This window comes from Pyrus communis, chromosome 12 (assembly GCF_963583255.1).
Source record: "Pyrus communis chromosome 12, drPyrComm1.1, whole genome shotgun sequence".
NCBI classification, from domain to species: Eukaryota; Viridiplantae; Streptophyta; class Magnoliopsida; order Rosales; family Rosaceae; genus Pyrus; species Pyrus communis.
Window position 1 is genome coordinate 2,460,957 of NC_084814.1, and position 14,331 is coordinate 2,475,287.

At 34.7% G+C, this 14,331-nt stretch overlaps 1 protein-coding gene across 1 annotated transcript; it reads left to right on the forward strand.

Annotated features, from left to right (window-relative positions):
- Positions 1-283: 283 nt before the first annotated feature.
- On the forward strand, positions 284-7,166 carry LOC137709722 (lysine-specific demethylase JMJ13-like). Its single transcript, XM_068448702.1, has 11 exons — positions 284-754; positions 1,896-2,280; positions 2,831-2,987; positions 3,067-3,286; positions 3,774-3,827; positions 3,907-3,986; positions 4,106-4,383; positions 4,496-4,891; positions 5,076-5,494; positions 5,658-5,933; positions 6,291-7,166. The coding sequence occupies exons 1-11, from the start codon at positions 752-754 to the stop codon at positions 6,735-6,737; spliced, it is 2,715 nt and encodes a 904-aa protein (XP_068304803.1). The 5' UTR covers positions 284-751; the 3' UTR covers positions 6,738-7,166.
- The last annotated feature ends 7,165 nt before the right edge of the window (positions 7,167-14,331 follow it).

The window sequence follows — 14,331 nt, forward strand, 5'->3', positions numbered from 1 at the left end:
ACCACCTAGTACTTTTTTACATAATATTTTATAATATTAACATAAAAATTTATGTTAAACTTTCATAAAGAGTCCAACTTTTATAAACATTCGTCTAATTTAGAAAAAGGAAGAAAAATCCTAAACATACTTGAACTCTGATTAAGATATTTTAAAAATCTTCTTTTTTTTTCTATTTTCCTAAACCAATTGAATTTCCTAGTGGGAACGGGAGAGACTCCGTAAAATTAAATTCAATATCTAAGGCAATTAAAGCGTTAGTATTATTACGGCTATAAAACTATAAATTATCCTTCCCGAGGCCCTTTTTCGGTTTCTTTTGTCCATCCCATTATCTCTCCTCTCTTCTCTTTCACTATTCCTCTCTCCCTCCCTTGGCCGGGAAATTTCATTCCCCGCCGGAAAACCGCTTTGTTCCGGCGAATAGCATCCTTCCTCCGTCGGAAAACCGCTGTCTTGTTCTCTTTCCTTGACGTCCTTCATCCTTTTTTGTATTAATTTCGTTGACTCGGTGGTTCGAAGGCTTCGGATCTCTGATTCCGGCAACAGACGGTGCCGTTTTGGACGTTTGGCGGGAATGTGGATGGCCTGGTTGTCGTTGTAGGCTTGCTTTTGGTCTGCCGTGGCTGGGATCGTGATCTAGGGTTTCGGTTCTTTGATTCGGATTCGGTTTCTGCGGTTGTGCTGTTTTATCCTTTGTGTGTTGCTGTGAACAAAGACGGAGGCGTACAAAAAGCGACGACGGAATGAGATGGTGCGTTTTGCTTGTTTAATTTGTGGTTTCAGATCTCGTACATTGCTCTCTTTTTTCTGGAACCGTTTCTGCTTCTGAAAAAGTCGTTTTTAAATTTATGTTCTGCATTTATAGAATTCGTGATCGAATGAATGGCTGGAATGTATTTAGGTGTTCATTTTTTTGAGTAAATTTCCATTGTTTTTATTTAGAATTTTATAAATTTTAGTTTTGCTGGTAATTATGCGTTATGTAAAAGTTGCTATTTCGAGAGTATTTATATATATATATATATATGTATGTATTTATATAATTATTTTAGATTTTTTGTTTACTTTTCGAGGGGTTTGGATGATGATGTTCATTAATTTGACTGCATGTTACGACTGAATAACTGATGAATTTGATTTTTGGCGGGTTTGTAGAAATTTAGGAGTTTTATTTTTCTGTTTGTTGGTTAATTTTTTTTTTTTTCATTTGAAATTTTTGTACATGAATCTCTTATAAATCGCTGTCGATATCATATTACATAAAGTGGTATGTTGTATTGTTTTATTTGAATGCAAGATGATCACGTATATACTCGTGTATGCGTGCATAACTCTTTCATTTTCCCCTGTTCTGTACCATTTTTGCCTGTAATTTTTAATTGGTGGAATGAATTGATGCTGGTGTTCAGTGGCATATAGGGATTTTAAGTTTTGTTTTTCTTTGGCCGTGATATCGGTATTAGTTGGTTTGATGATTCGTATCATGTTTGTTTGGGGTTGTTCAATATCGTGCAACTCTTACTAACGCAGTAGAATGTCCTTGCTTCTTGTTTCATTGTGTTTCAAAAGAAACATTACAGATATAGCCACGTCATCTTGCCGATGTGTGTTGAACTTTCATTTGGCTATGGCTCTGAGTTTGTTCAACATGTTTTAGTTATTGACTTATAGGAAAGAGTAGTGTTAAATGAAGTACGTGTATGAGAGGTAACCATGGCGTTTGGGATGCACTTATGTTTCATTCTTGCTGATTTGGTAGTATTCGATCTACTCAGATATCGAGTCTGTTTGACAAATTTCGTACAAATGATGCATGCGTGAACTGAGTTTCATTTTGCATTTCCCTTTTTATTTTATTATTCAAGTACATGACCTGGCTCTTTGGTTTACAGGTGGAAGGAAGGGTTTGTTTGTCCAAAGAGGCCAAAAATGGATTAGAAATTCTGAAGCGTAGAAGGCTTCAGCGAATGAGACCGGAAACTGCTACTGAGCCTGTAAATCATACTAATACAATGGCTCGAAGTGGAGGTGATGCTTTAAAACCTTCTGTATCGTTTGGTGTTAGATTACAGGGAGGTGCCGACTCAGTTTCTCTGTCCGGTGGTGCTATACATGGAAAAGACGTTTTTTCGAAGCGTAGGGTGGATAAGTTTGAAACAAGTGATCTAGAGTGGATTGAGAAAATTCCCGAGTGTCCTGTATACTATCCAGCAATGGAGGAGTTTGAGGATCCTTTGGTTTATTTACAGAAGATAGCTCCAGAAGCTTCAAAATATGGTAAGGAGATTAAGAAATTTTGTCGAGTTTGTTGTGGGTTGGGTTAGGAGAGCTATTATGTCTCCATCTTGGCAATACATCTAAAAACATTATCACTTGGTTGTAGGTTCAGTTTGGAGTTTTGGTTTCTTTGCCCCCTTTCAAATTTTTCTTTTTATGTTGAAGTTTCCACAATAACCATTGTTTTTCCGTTTATACAAATATTTTATTTTCCAATTTAATTGCTCTGTTTTTTTTTACTTCATTTGAATTAGAACCTCCTTTCTTGACATACATTGATATTAAAAAGATACGTGATATCATAAATGCTCTTGAAGCACGCACATACACATTGAGTATATATAGTTATCTTTGTCATTGATATATGATATTGAATAATGTTATGATTCTCTTCCCTGTTTCTTGTAAGATAGTATTTTCTGGAGAAATACCTTGGATTAAATTTTTTTCCACATGAGTACAATAATGGAGTCCCCTCATAGCCATCCAATAAATTTGGGGTGGCATAATGACCAACTTTTCCCATTCTAACCTGCAACGGTATATTCAGGTATATGCAAGATTGTCTCTCCTTTGAGTGCTTCTACTCCAGCTGGGGTTGTATTGATGAGAGAGAAAGCAGGATTCAAGTTCACAACTAGAGTACAACCTCTACGTCTTGCAGAGTGGGACAATGATGACAAGGTCACCTTTTTCATGAGCGGAAGGTGAGAGATTCTACTAATTATAAATATAAAGTATTACTTGATTATATCTTCGGTTTTTTGAGTGAGTTTAATTTTACAGAAATTATACATTCCGTGATTTCGAGAAAATGGCGAACAAGGTTTTTGCTCGTAGATATTGTAGTACCGGTTCTCTTCCTGCCTCGTTCTTGGAAAAAGAATTTTGGCAAGAAATTTCTTGTGGAAAGACAGAAACTGTTGAGTATGCTTGTGATGTAGAGGGTAGTGCCTTTTCATCTTCTCACAGTGATCCTCTTGGAAATAGCAAATGGAATTTAAAGGTGTTGATTCTGCCAATCTTTCTGTCTGTTTAACTATTTAGTAGGTGATTGATATATTTATGTAGGCATTCATTGTTCAGTTCTAAAACTGGCACCTTACAGGACACACAAAAGAACATGTTAGTGTTGTACATGTAATAAGGCCAAAACCAACCCTAACAGTGCAAAACCAAGAAAGAATAAGGATGTAGCGGAAAATTTAAAAGAGCGGATACTAAGAGTACTGTTGCAAAGTGGCCATTAGGGATGGTATTTTATGAGAAAGAGGGTTTCACCTTGTTCAAATAGATAGGTTATCTTGAATTACATGACTTGTGCTTTTCTCATGTAATTCTCTTTTTCTGACCTCTGTTTTCCTGTTAAACCTTTATATGACCTTTGATATGTAACCCTTAGTTTGCATAAATTCTTAAGAGTAATATTCTAATTTGGTTCACTATATGTGGTGGTATGCACATCAACTGATACCCTCTTTCTCTAATTTCAGAATCTTTCAAGGTTGCCCAAGTCCATTTTGCGTCTTCTAGAAACTGCAATTCCGGTAAGGAAACTAGTTCAGTTCACCCTTTTGCATTATTTATAGGCTGTATCCCTCTGTTACTTATGTTGCTTTATAACAGGGTGTAACGGATCCCATGCTATACATTGGAATGCTATTTAGTATGTTTGCTTGGCATGTGGAGGATCATTATTTGTACAGGTATTAGTCACTATACATGTCACTATTTATTCCCAGTGAAGGCAACAGTGTCTTCCATTTCTTATTTCTAAGAATTGTTATCAATTGTGTTCTTATTTTTTATTTATTTCACATGGCAGTATTAATTATCATCATTGTGGCGCATCCAAAACCTGGTATGGCATACCAGGTGAAGCTGCTCTGCAATTTGAAAAGGTTGTTAAGGAACATGTGTACACGCATGATATCATATCAACTGATGGAGAAGATGGGGCATTTGATGTCTTGTTGGGGAAAACAACATTGTTTCCTCCAAATATTTTGTTGGAACATGATGTCCCTGTATACAAGGCTGTGCAAAAGCCAGGAGAGTTTGTTATTACTTTCCCTAGAGCATACCATGCTGGATTCAGTCATGGTAGGGTTTCTACTTCACTTTCTCCCTTCATTTTATTTGCCCTCTTTGTCCATCTTATTTTGCTTGCTTCTTTGACTATTAATTTTAATGCCCTTTTTTAATGTAAATATAGGTTTCAACTGTGGCGAGGCGGTCAACTTTGCAATTGGTGATTGGTTCCCTTTAGGTGCTATTGCTAGCCGGCGTTATGCACTGCTTAACAGGATGCCTCTGCTTCCTCATGAAGAACTTCTGTGTAAAGAAGCGATGCTTCTACACACTAGTTTAGAACTTGAAGATTCATATTATTCATCTGCTGATTTGGTGTCCCATGATAGCATTAAGATGTCTTTTGTGAGATTGATGCGCTTTCAGCATCGTGCTCGTTGGTCTTTAATGAAGTCAGGGGCATGCACCAGTGTTTTGCCAAACTCCTATGGAACCATTCTATGCAGCCTATGCAAGCGTGATTGCTACATAGCTTTCATTAATTGCAATTGTTACATGCATCCCGTCTGCCTTCGCCATGGTATGTCTCCTATTATGTGAATATTTTATATGAAATTTTGAACTACTCACCTCAGACTTGTTATGATAGTGATTGTCCTTGATTGTCCCGCACCTAGTTTAAAATATAAACAGATAGAAAAACAGATCTATTGACTTAAAATCTCTAGTAGTTGCTTATTACGATCTTGTTTCCCAATGCACAGATGTAAGGTCTCTTGACTTCTCATGTGGGACCAATCCTACTCTCTTTTTAAGGGAGGAAATAACAGAATTGGAAGCTGCAGCCAGAAAATTTGAAAAGGACGATGGTGTGTTGTTGGCGATAGAAGGGCTAGGCGATGACTTGTATTCATATCCATTAAATTTGTCTCAGAGCGCTGAAGAGAAAGGATACTCTCGTTATTGTGAGATAAAATTTGAGTTGGACACTGAACTCGCTGGCACAACTCAGTATCAGTCACATGAGGCAGAAACGGCCCAAATGGGTTCTCATGGCCAGCCCATGTTGAGATCTGATGCAAAATATTCAAGTCCTGCAGTGTCAGACGGTTCCCTTTCATGTGCTGCATCAACTCTTTGTTCTCTTCTAGAGCCTCATGAGAGCTCATCTGCACCCAATAATGTGAGATATAGCTCCTTTTTTATGCCTTTTGTATTTTAATGCTTTATCTAGAGCTCATCTGCAGTAGGTGTAGGACGATTTTTCTTTTTAAACATTCAATGAACTGAAGTGCAATTTTCGGATTAACTAAAGTGGATTGTTGCATTCATATGTTTCCTGGCAGGTACAGGAAAATGCTAAAGAAACTCTAAATTCTAAAAGGCATTCTGAAGAATTGGTTCGCAGTGTTTACGATTCTTCTCTGTCCTCTCCATCATATGATGAATGTTCTAGTGCACGCCCAGGGAATTCTAATGGATCGGAGGTTAGACGTGTTGTGGATCAAGGCAGTGATGATTCTGATTCAGAGATCTTTAGGGTTAAGCGTCGTTCATCATTGAAGGTGGTGGACAAAACGAGTGTAAATGATGTCTCGGCATCAAATCATTCTGAAAACAAGGTATTCCTCACGTAGCCCTGTACTTCAGTTTCCGGTGCATGTGATTAGTTATAATGATTGGTTTTCATAGATGGGTAGATCATTAGTCCGTCACTTAATTTAGAAATCGAAGATTTTATCAATAGCATATATTTTTAAATTTCTTTTGATTTTCCATTAATTATCAGTGCAATGCTTAAAATAAAATGCTGGACTTATCAAATGGAGAACTTACAATGTTATTCATCAAATACCTGTAATCGACCCAACAGAGGGGAAATCGACCTATGCATGGTTTCTGATGAGGATTTGTTTAATTTGTTTTATTCTGTTTGTATATATTTTGCTGACGTCTGAGCTGTATTTGCAAAAAAACAGGGGTTTAAACGATTGAAGAAAATGCAACCTGAAAGAAGATGCGGGAGATCATCGGCGCCGTTAGATTATTACAGCCCTGGTGAATCAAATACTAAGTTTGTTTCAACTACTAATTACAGAGGATTTCCAGATAGTGCTGCTTTGGAGGGCAGGTTGTCCACAGGAAGTAGCGCTCCTAGAGGAGGTAATGTTCCCATCTCCATCAAGTTTAAGAAGGTGGCCACCGAAGATTCAGCTAGAAAACAGCGAGAACACCACAGAAAGGATAGATACCAGGATGAATTGGGAAGGAGCCGGAGGCAACCACCCCCAATGGAGGTTGGAGCAAAGCGTATTAAAGTCAAAGGCCCGTCGTTCCTAGGGTCGGAGAGCACACTAGGAAGTGCCAACAATCGGGTTGGCCGACCCTGTAGAGAGCAGCAGCAGCAGCGGCATCATAGAACCTGACCTCGCTAACTTGAATTTCTCTAACGGGGTTCTAACAACACGGGTAAAGCTAAAGAAGATGGAAGACGGAAAATTAACCTAGGATAAAGATTTATATTCTTTGTGCAGGCCCTGAAATTGGGGCAATCTGCATTGTTGGTGATTCTTGAGGTTCTCGGGCCGGGGTATTTTTTACCATCTTTGGCAGGAGAACCTTCCTTCCTGCAAACTAGTAGAGATTGGGTTAGTGGTGAATTTCCATGTAAATTTATTTGTATTTTCTTACCTTACCATTGTTAATTCAGAAACTAGTTGGTTTATTCTTCAACTTGTTTAGTTGGTTCGCTGCTTCCTTTTTTATAGGTTCCTTATTCTTTTATTTTGTAGCAATGGGTCCTTGTAACCTTTGACTACGTGAATAAAATGCAGAGAAAATGCCTTGTCATATTATTTCGCTTCTTGTCTAATCTTCTGCCGATTGATATGGGACCGTATAATGGGTTCATATGTAGAAAAATATCATTTGATTTGGAGCTCGTTAAGTCATTTATGTGAATCGAACAAATTGATAGTTTGTCATGGGTATGTTACTTGTACCACATCCGTTGATTTGTTTCTCACATATGTTTCTTGATTACCACCAATGAGGAAAGAGGGGGGTGTGTACTTGTAAAAGACGACATTCCGATGCTCAAGTTAGTAAGTGTTTTAGATTTATTCTAGTGAAATTCAGTGTCATTGTGTACCTCGTTTTCGTACATCTTTGTATGTGAGAGGATGGACATTTGTAAGTGTTGGGCTCCAAGTACCAAGTCCCTTGAGGATGGACATTTATAAGGGTGGGATTTTTTGGGGTGGTCGTAGAGCTGATGGGCCGGACCCCAGATTGTCTCTAACCTGTGGGGCTTCTTATTAACTATGTGACGTGTTTTTCTAATTAATTAGAGATAATTTCTATTTGTATTCGCTTATAATTAGCTCCCATGGGAGTTGAACTCGAGACTTTCCACTTATGTATTATGATAAATAATCACACGTATTTTATTCTTCTTCGTAAAGAAATAAATAAAAAATACTGGAAAATAAATACAAACGATGACCTAGAATACAAGTATATTAGGAAATAAATCTTAAAAAATAAAAACTTATATCGACAAGGACCTAGATCTTGTTCCTTCACTTACTATTTAACTTAGACGTTTTCTAACAAACAATTTGCACAACGGTCTAATGATATTTTTCTTCACTTATAAGTGAGAGATCACATATCGGTTCATTTTGACGGCAAAGTTGATACCTAATTATTAATGATGGCCCATTATATAACAAGTTTGATACAATATTATTATATAAAATACACCATTTATTCTTTCGAAAAAAGACACCAATAATTTTGTTTAGCTAAAGAGACAAATGGTTAATAATTATACAAATTAAGATTTACTTCTGGACGATAAATTCAAGTTTGTTAGGACTCGGGCGATTTGTTTAAGCCTCTTGGGATGATATTTGTCTTTGTTTAGGGTTTTTGCTTGGGCTTTGGGCGCCTTTGTAACAAAAACGGAAAATACACAGGCTGGTATGAACATTTGTTCCATTTCGATATGAAGGCTTGTAAGAATTTAATCTATTATATATAAAGCCAATAGAAAAGTGAATAGTGATTTTGGTGTCATCAAGTTTCAACAAAAATATTTGGACAAAAATGCCCCCAAGACAAAAAATTTCAAAGGCATCCCAAAATAATACATCAAATAAGGCAGGAGCATTTTCGTCATTTTAATATTTAATTTTTTGTTACAGTTTTTTTTATTATTTTTATTATTTTAATTAGTGGCTCATAATAGATTAGCAATAATGTGATTCAATTCTCTATTTTTAAACACGTTCAAAACATCTTAAGAGACATGTAATGTCGGTTATAAAAAATGATTTTCGCACGTGGATAATCATGTGATTAAATAAGTTGTCAATGATTATTATTTTTTAACAAACGATATTATCTACACTAAGGGGGAGGGGGTGGGCTTAGCCTCATAATGACCTAGTAATAATGTGATTCAATTAGTTGTTTATGAAATATTATTTTTTCTATTTTTAAACACATTCGCAACATCTTAAGAGGCGTGTAATGCCGGTTATAAAAAGGAACTTTCACACGCGGATAATAATGTGATTAAATTAATTGTCAAATGATTGTTTTTTTTTAACAAACGATATTATTTACACTAAGGGGGAGGTGGTGGGCTCAACCTCATAATGAACTAGTAATAATGTAATTCAATCAATTGTTTATCAAATATTATTTTCTCTATTCTTAATGTAAATTCTATAGAGATTGATTTTATTATGTGAATTCAGCTGCTTTAATTTGTTTATGAAGGGTTTCTTCTAGTATGATCTAAAATTATTCATTTACTTCAAATATTTGATTTTCCTTTTGTCAATTTACGCATATAAATACATTTAAAACATGTAAATCGTGCGTAGCATGCCGTGATTCAAAAAATGTCTTTTGCACGCGTGTGATCGCGTGCATGAAAGCTAGTTAAGAATAATGCTATTTGTGACTCCCATCCACCCTTGTAAAAGCATCTTCAGTGTGAGATGCAAAATGCTTTTGATATGGACATTCTATATTTTTTGTTGGCTGGAAAACTCTTTAGTGGACAAATTTTAAGGAATGTAAAATAAGTATTTTGGCTGAAAATTTTAATTTTATACCATTTTTTTAAGGAGACCTATTTTTACACACCTTTTTTAGCTGTTCACAAACCCTTATTTGTTTAAGATCATTAGATTGAATAAATCAAATGAAATCAACGACTTGGATTAAACACGGGCATGTAAGAAGCTAAAAATGGTATGTGAAAATCATTTCTCCTGTTTAAATATTTAGGAGGTGGGCCTCGTCAATTAAAAAAGAGCAAAGTAAATAAGATTCTAAATTAACATCTTCCCCATTAAAGTAGAATTCACATTTTACATCTCCTAAAAATAAAAAACAAATGTAACTAAGATGTAAATGTGATTATATATCTTAAATTTGCATCTCAATTGAAGATGCTCTCATAGAGATGGACCTTAGTTATGTACGTCGAACACACTAAATTAAAGAAGCGGTCCGAAAGTTAAGTCAATAAATTGTGTCTTAATAGCAACGCCTTAATGTTGTTTGAGTCTTTATTTTATTTTATTTTAATATAATGATAGGGTGGATGATTTCTGCTAATTCACCAAATGGGTCATCAATGATTGGGTATCGAACTTTGTTAGAACATGAGCATAATTAAGTCATAAGTGCTTTAGGCCGATTGTGTCATTCAATAAGATATGCTTATTGTTAAAAAAAGAGCCTATTATTAATTGAGCTTTTTGACAGAGAGGAGAGTAATTGTTGTCAATTTGGTTCGATCATGTGTCTTCATCTTCATCGATCTCTAAAGCTTTGGTTCTAGTTCATTCTTTGTTCATGTTATAGCATGAATGATTATTGGTAGTTTTGATTTATGGACTTAATCTTCATCTTATGAAAGCTATTTCGATCTTACAAGTTAGTAATGTACGGAAGTTGAATTTAAAACCTCTCATTTATAAATAGAGAAAAATACTAGTATAGTGTAGTATGAAGTGATATTGATTGAGTTGAAACCAAATATATTATTTGATGAGTGCTCTCCAATTAGGTGGGAAACCTCCAATTCTTCTATACGTACCTCGACCACTTTGACAAATTCTTCCATCTGAAACTCGGAAGTAAAGGACCAAGGAGATGATATGAAAGGGGGTAGGGTTTATATGGCGGTAGTGGTAGACCTTAATGTAAGATGAGTGAAGTATGTGAATTTATTGTGTTGCGGTCGCACATATACGTGATCCAGATGTCAGACCCCATAATTTCTCTTGATGAAGGCACCCAATTCAAGTTTGATTGGAGCCCTCAAAAGTTTAGTGGAATGGTGGAAAGTGAAACAAGAAAATGTAAACATGTAGAACACTTAATTAAAATAATAAAAAAAGGGTTAATGGGTTCTTGTCAAAATCTTAAATATGTCTTTCATTCACCAATCTATCTAGATTTGTAGGGCAACTTCTCTAATTTCGCCTTTGCTCTAAGTCGTCGGGAAAGATTCAAAATGTTTCCTCTTTTTCTTAGTTTGCATCACATCGACTATAGAAACGGGATGTTATACCAATATTAAAGAGGCTGGCTAGTTACCTATAGGGACTGATCATATTCCTTGTTGATGTTTTCATTTTCCAAAGAATATCTGTATCAAATTAGACAAACCAATTGGCACCCTCCTTTTTCAAGGTATTATTTATGGTCACACACGCGCATATATATATATATTTATAGGCCCTTTAAGGGAAGGGATCTTTATTTTTTATTTTTTAAAATAGGGACACCCTTTTGACAATTAGATTTGATTTTCACCTTATTTATGGTCACACACGCGCATATATATATATATATATATATATATATATATATATATATATATATTTATAGGCCCTTTAAGGGAAGGGATCTTTATTATTTTTTTAAAAATAGGGACACCCTTTTAACCATTAGATTTGATTTTAATGAAATTTTGTGGACCATTAGATTTGACTTTAATGAAATTTTGTGGCTGAGATTAAATCACAAGCCACAGAATCTCAACCATATGATTTCATTAAAACCAAATCTAATAGTTAAGAGGATGTCCCCATTTTTTTTTTTGAAAAATGGGGATCCCTTCCCTTAAAGGCTTCACACACACACACACACACACACACACACACACACACACACACACACACACACACACACACACATATACATACATATATAGATATATAGATATGTATATATACATATACATGCCTTTTATCTGAAGGGATCTCCATTTTTTCGTAAAATGGGGACTAGTTGTGAGGTCCACACAACATCGAACTTCAACGATCCAAACTGTCTATTTTTCTAGTTGCACTTTATAGATTATTATCCTTGCAAAATATTAGCCAAATCGAAAATATTTGAGACATCTAATTGAGTTCAAAGATATTGAACAACACTATGTTCTAAGAAACTTTGAAATTTCATCATGACAATCAAATGAGTAGATGATTTCAGATTGAATTTACATTTTGTAAAGATGACCCATGAATGATGAAGATTTAAAAAATGAACGGTTTGGATTGTTGAAGTTTGATGTGGTGTAGGCCCCACAACTAGCCCTCATTTTTACCAGAAAATGGGGATCCCAATAGATAAAGGCTCTATACATACATACATACATACATACATACATACATACATACATACATATGTGTGTGTGCATGCTTGCATGGAAAGATTATTATCATAGTCTCCACTATATTTGTACACTTTTGATTTTAATAATGTTGCAACTTTGTCGGCATAATGCTGAGAAACATCTTTTGATGATAGCTTGCAAAGAGAATCATCTCTTAGGCTTGACCAAATCCACTTAGTCTTTCAAATTTCAGAAGAGATCGAATCTTACTAAATTTGTTTTTGTCCTTGAAAACATATTAATTTGGTAATTAACTCGTTGCCAAATCCAACCTGTATTAGTGGAAAGAGATGAGATAGAGACATAATCCTGGAGCTAGATGCTTGCAGCTAAAATATTCAATCATATTATGCAGTAAATACCTAATTATTCATGAACAGATTCCTTCCTATACTAAAATGAATACGATATCTGATGCCAATCTGCTGAAAAAAGTTTAATATAAATATATATATTTTTGGTATATTTGTCAACAAATCGCTTGTCGTCTTTAAGAAAAAATGGAAAACATATGCTGATGCTTACTAGTTGAAAAGATATAAAGTTGGGTATAATGTTCTAACATTTAACATGATATGTTAGTAGAATATTAGTCTAGATATCACAAAATTTAACAAAAAGAAAATTCTGATTAGAACACACATTGTAAAGTAATATGATGAGAAGGTGTCATGACATGAAAATATTTCTCACTTGAAACTTGAAAAAGATTTGAGAAAGAAAAAGGGTATTTATAAAGGGTATGTTTGGGCGAGATACTTTTAAGTTTCAAGAAATTTAGGCCAAGTGATGAAGAAATACGCTACAAAACATTAGAACAGGGGAATTAATTATTTACAAAGGTATGTAGGATGAATTCGATAATGACTCCTTTCAAATAGTTATTTGCAATTCCCTTCTACATACTTTTGTAATGATCATGAAGTGCATTTCTACTCTCTCATATCAACATTTGATCTGTGATTCAATCTTTATCAACTTGAAATCAATCCTTTGGAATTTAGAATTCCCTCACTGCACATAGCCTAAAGTTTATGTCCGAACATGAGATTGACAAGGACAAACGGAGCTTGGGATGGAACATAGCAGACAAGCACTTAATTTGAGGCTGAAGGTGAATCATCATCTGATGGTGTAAGATGACTTTCGCATGATTGGTGCAAACAAACTTTATGTCCCAATCGAGTTCTACCTAAAAGCCTTCGGGTAATCTGATATAAGAGTTAAAGAACTCAGACTACGTACTTCAACAGTTTATATAAGGAACTACGTATGATAGGGGTACATTAACAACTTGCGTTGCGCACATGAAACACATAAGGACCAGACGTTCGTAATAGGACACTTCTTGGAAACAAATACTTTCATTTGAACTTATTTCTCGTAAATAATAAAGAATTAATGAGTATGTAATATAACTATTTTGAAGTGTCAATAATAATTTTTAATTATGTATATGCTTTAACATTACTTATAATTAAAACCTAATATATATATATATATATATAATCTTGTTCTTGTTACTTTTTTGAAACTATTTGATTTATGTGCCTTCGTAATATTGTTGTGGTAAAAAAATAGTTCAATAAGAGAAAGCCGTAAAACCACAATCATAGACGTAAATTTTGTGTGATTCACTCGAATTGAGTGTCGGCCTATTGCTTGTTTTCATTTCAAGCTATATATGGGGATTACAATTTTTCGTAGGCTTGGTAGCCCAGAGGAAATGTAAAAGTGTAACCGAGAGAAATACCGTAAAATGTAAGTGAAGGGTCATTTTTGCTCAAAAACCATGGTATAAACAAACAAATGTACCAAAATATCCCTCTCAAAATTCAAACAAACACATGTGCAAGAAATCCCTATCTATATCACTTCTAGGAGAGATACTTTCATGCAACCAAATACGTCACACAGCGAGCTATTACTAGACAAAGAATTTACTTTTTGAACACCTGGTTAATAATGATTAAACAAGTCACACCATTGAGATTGTGTATTGATTGCAAGAGAGGATCTCTCCAATCACAAATAAGGTGTTGTTATTTTGTCTAAACTCTAAACTCATTTGTTGAATTCTATTTCTACTGCTTTTAACATTACAATAATGAGGGTTAATTTCAACCAAATAGAACAACTTTTAAGGCGCTAAAATTGATATTGACTTAGGTTTTCCATTGTGGCGTACTCTTAGAATGGTAAAACGCTCTAATACTATGAAGAAATTTGGATTTCATTATAAAATTAATTGGTAATATGGAGAGTATCCAACTTCTTATAAGCTTATCTAAGGATATTTTCTATCAATATGA

What these genes read in the sequence shown, in the direction of transcription:
- LOC137709722 (XM_068448702.1), top strand. An exon ending in TTCTAGAAACTGCAATTCCG is followed by an intron (nt 3,828 to 3,906) that starts GTAAGGAAACTA and finishes GCTTTATAACAG; the next exon opens with GGTGTAACGGATCCCATGCT. An exon ending in GAGGATCATTATTTGTACAG is followed by an intron (nt 3,987 to 4,105) that starts GTATTAGTCACT and finishes TTCACATGGCAG; the next exon opens with TATTAATTATCATCATTGTG.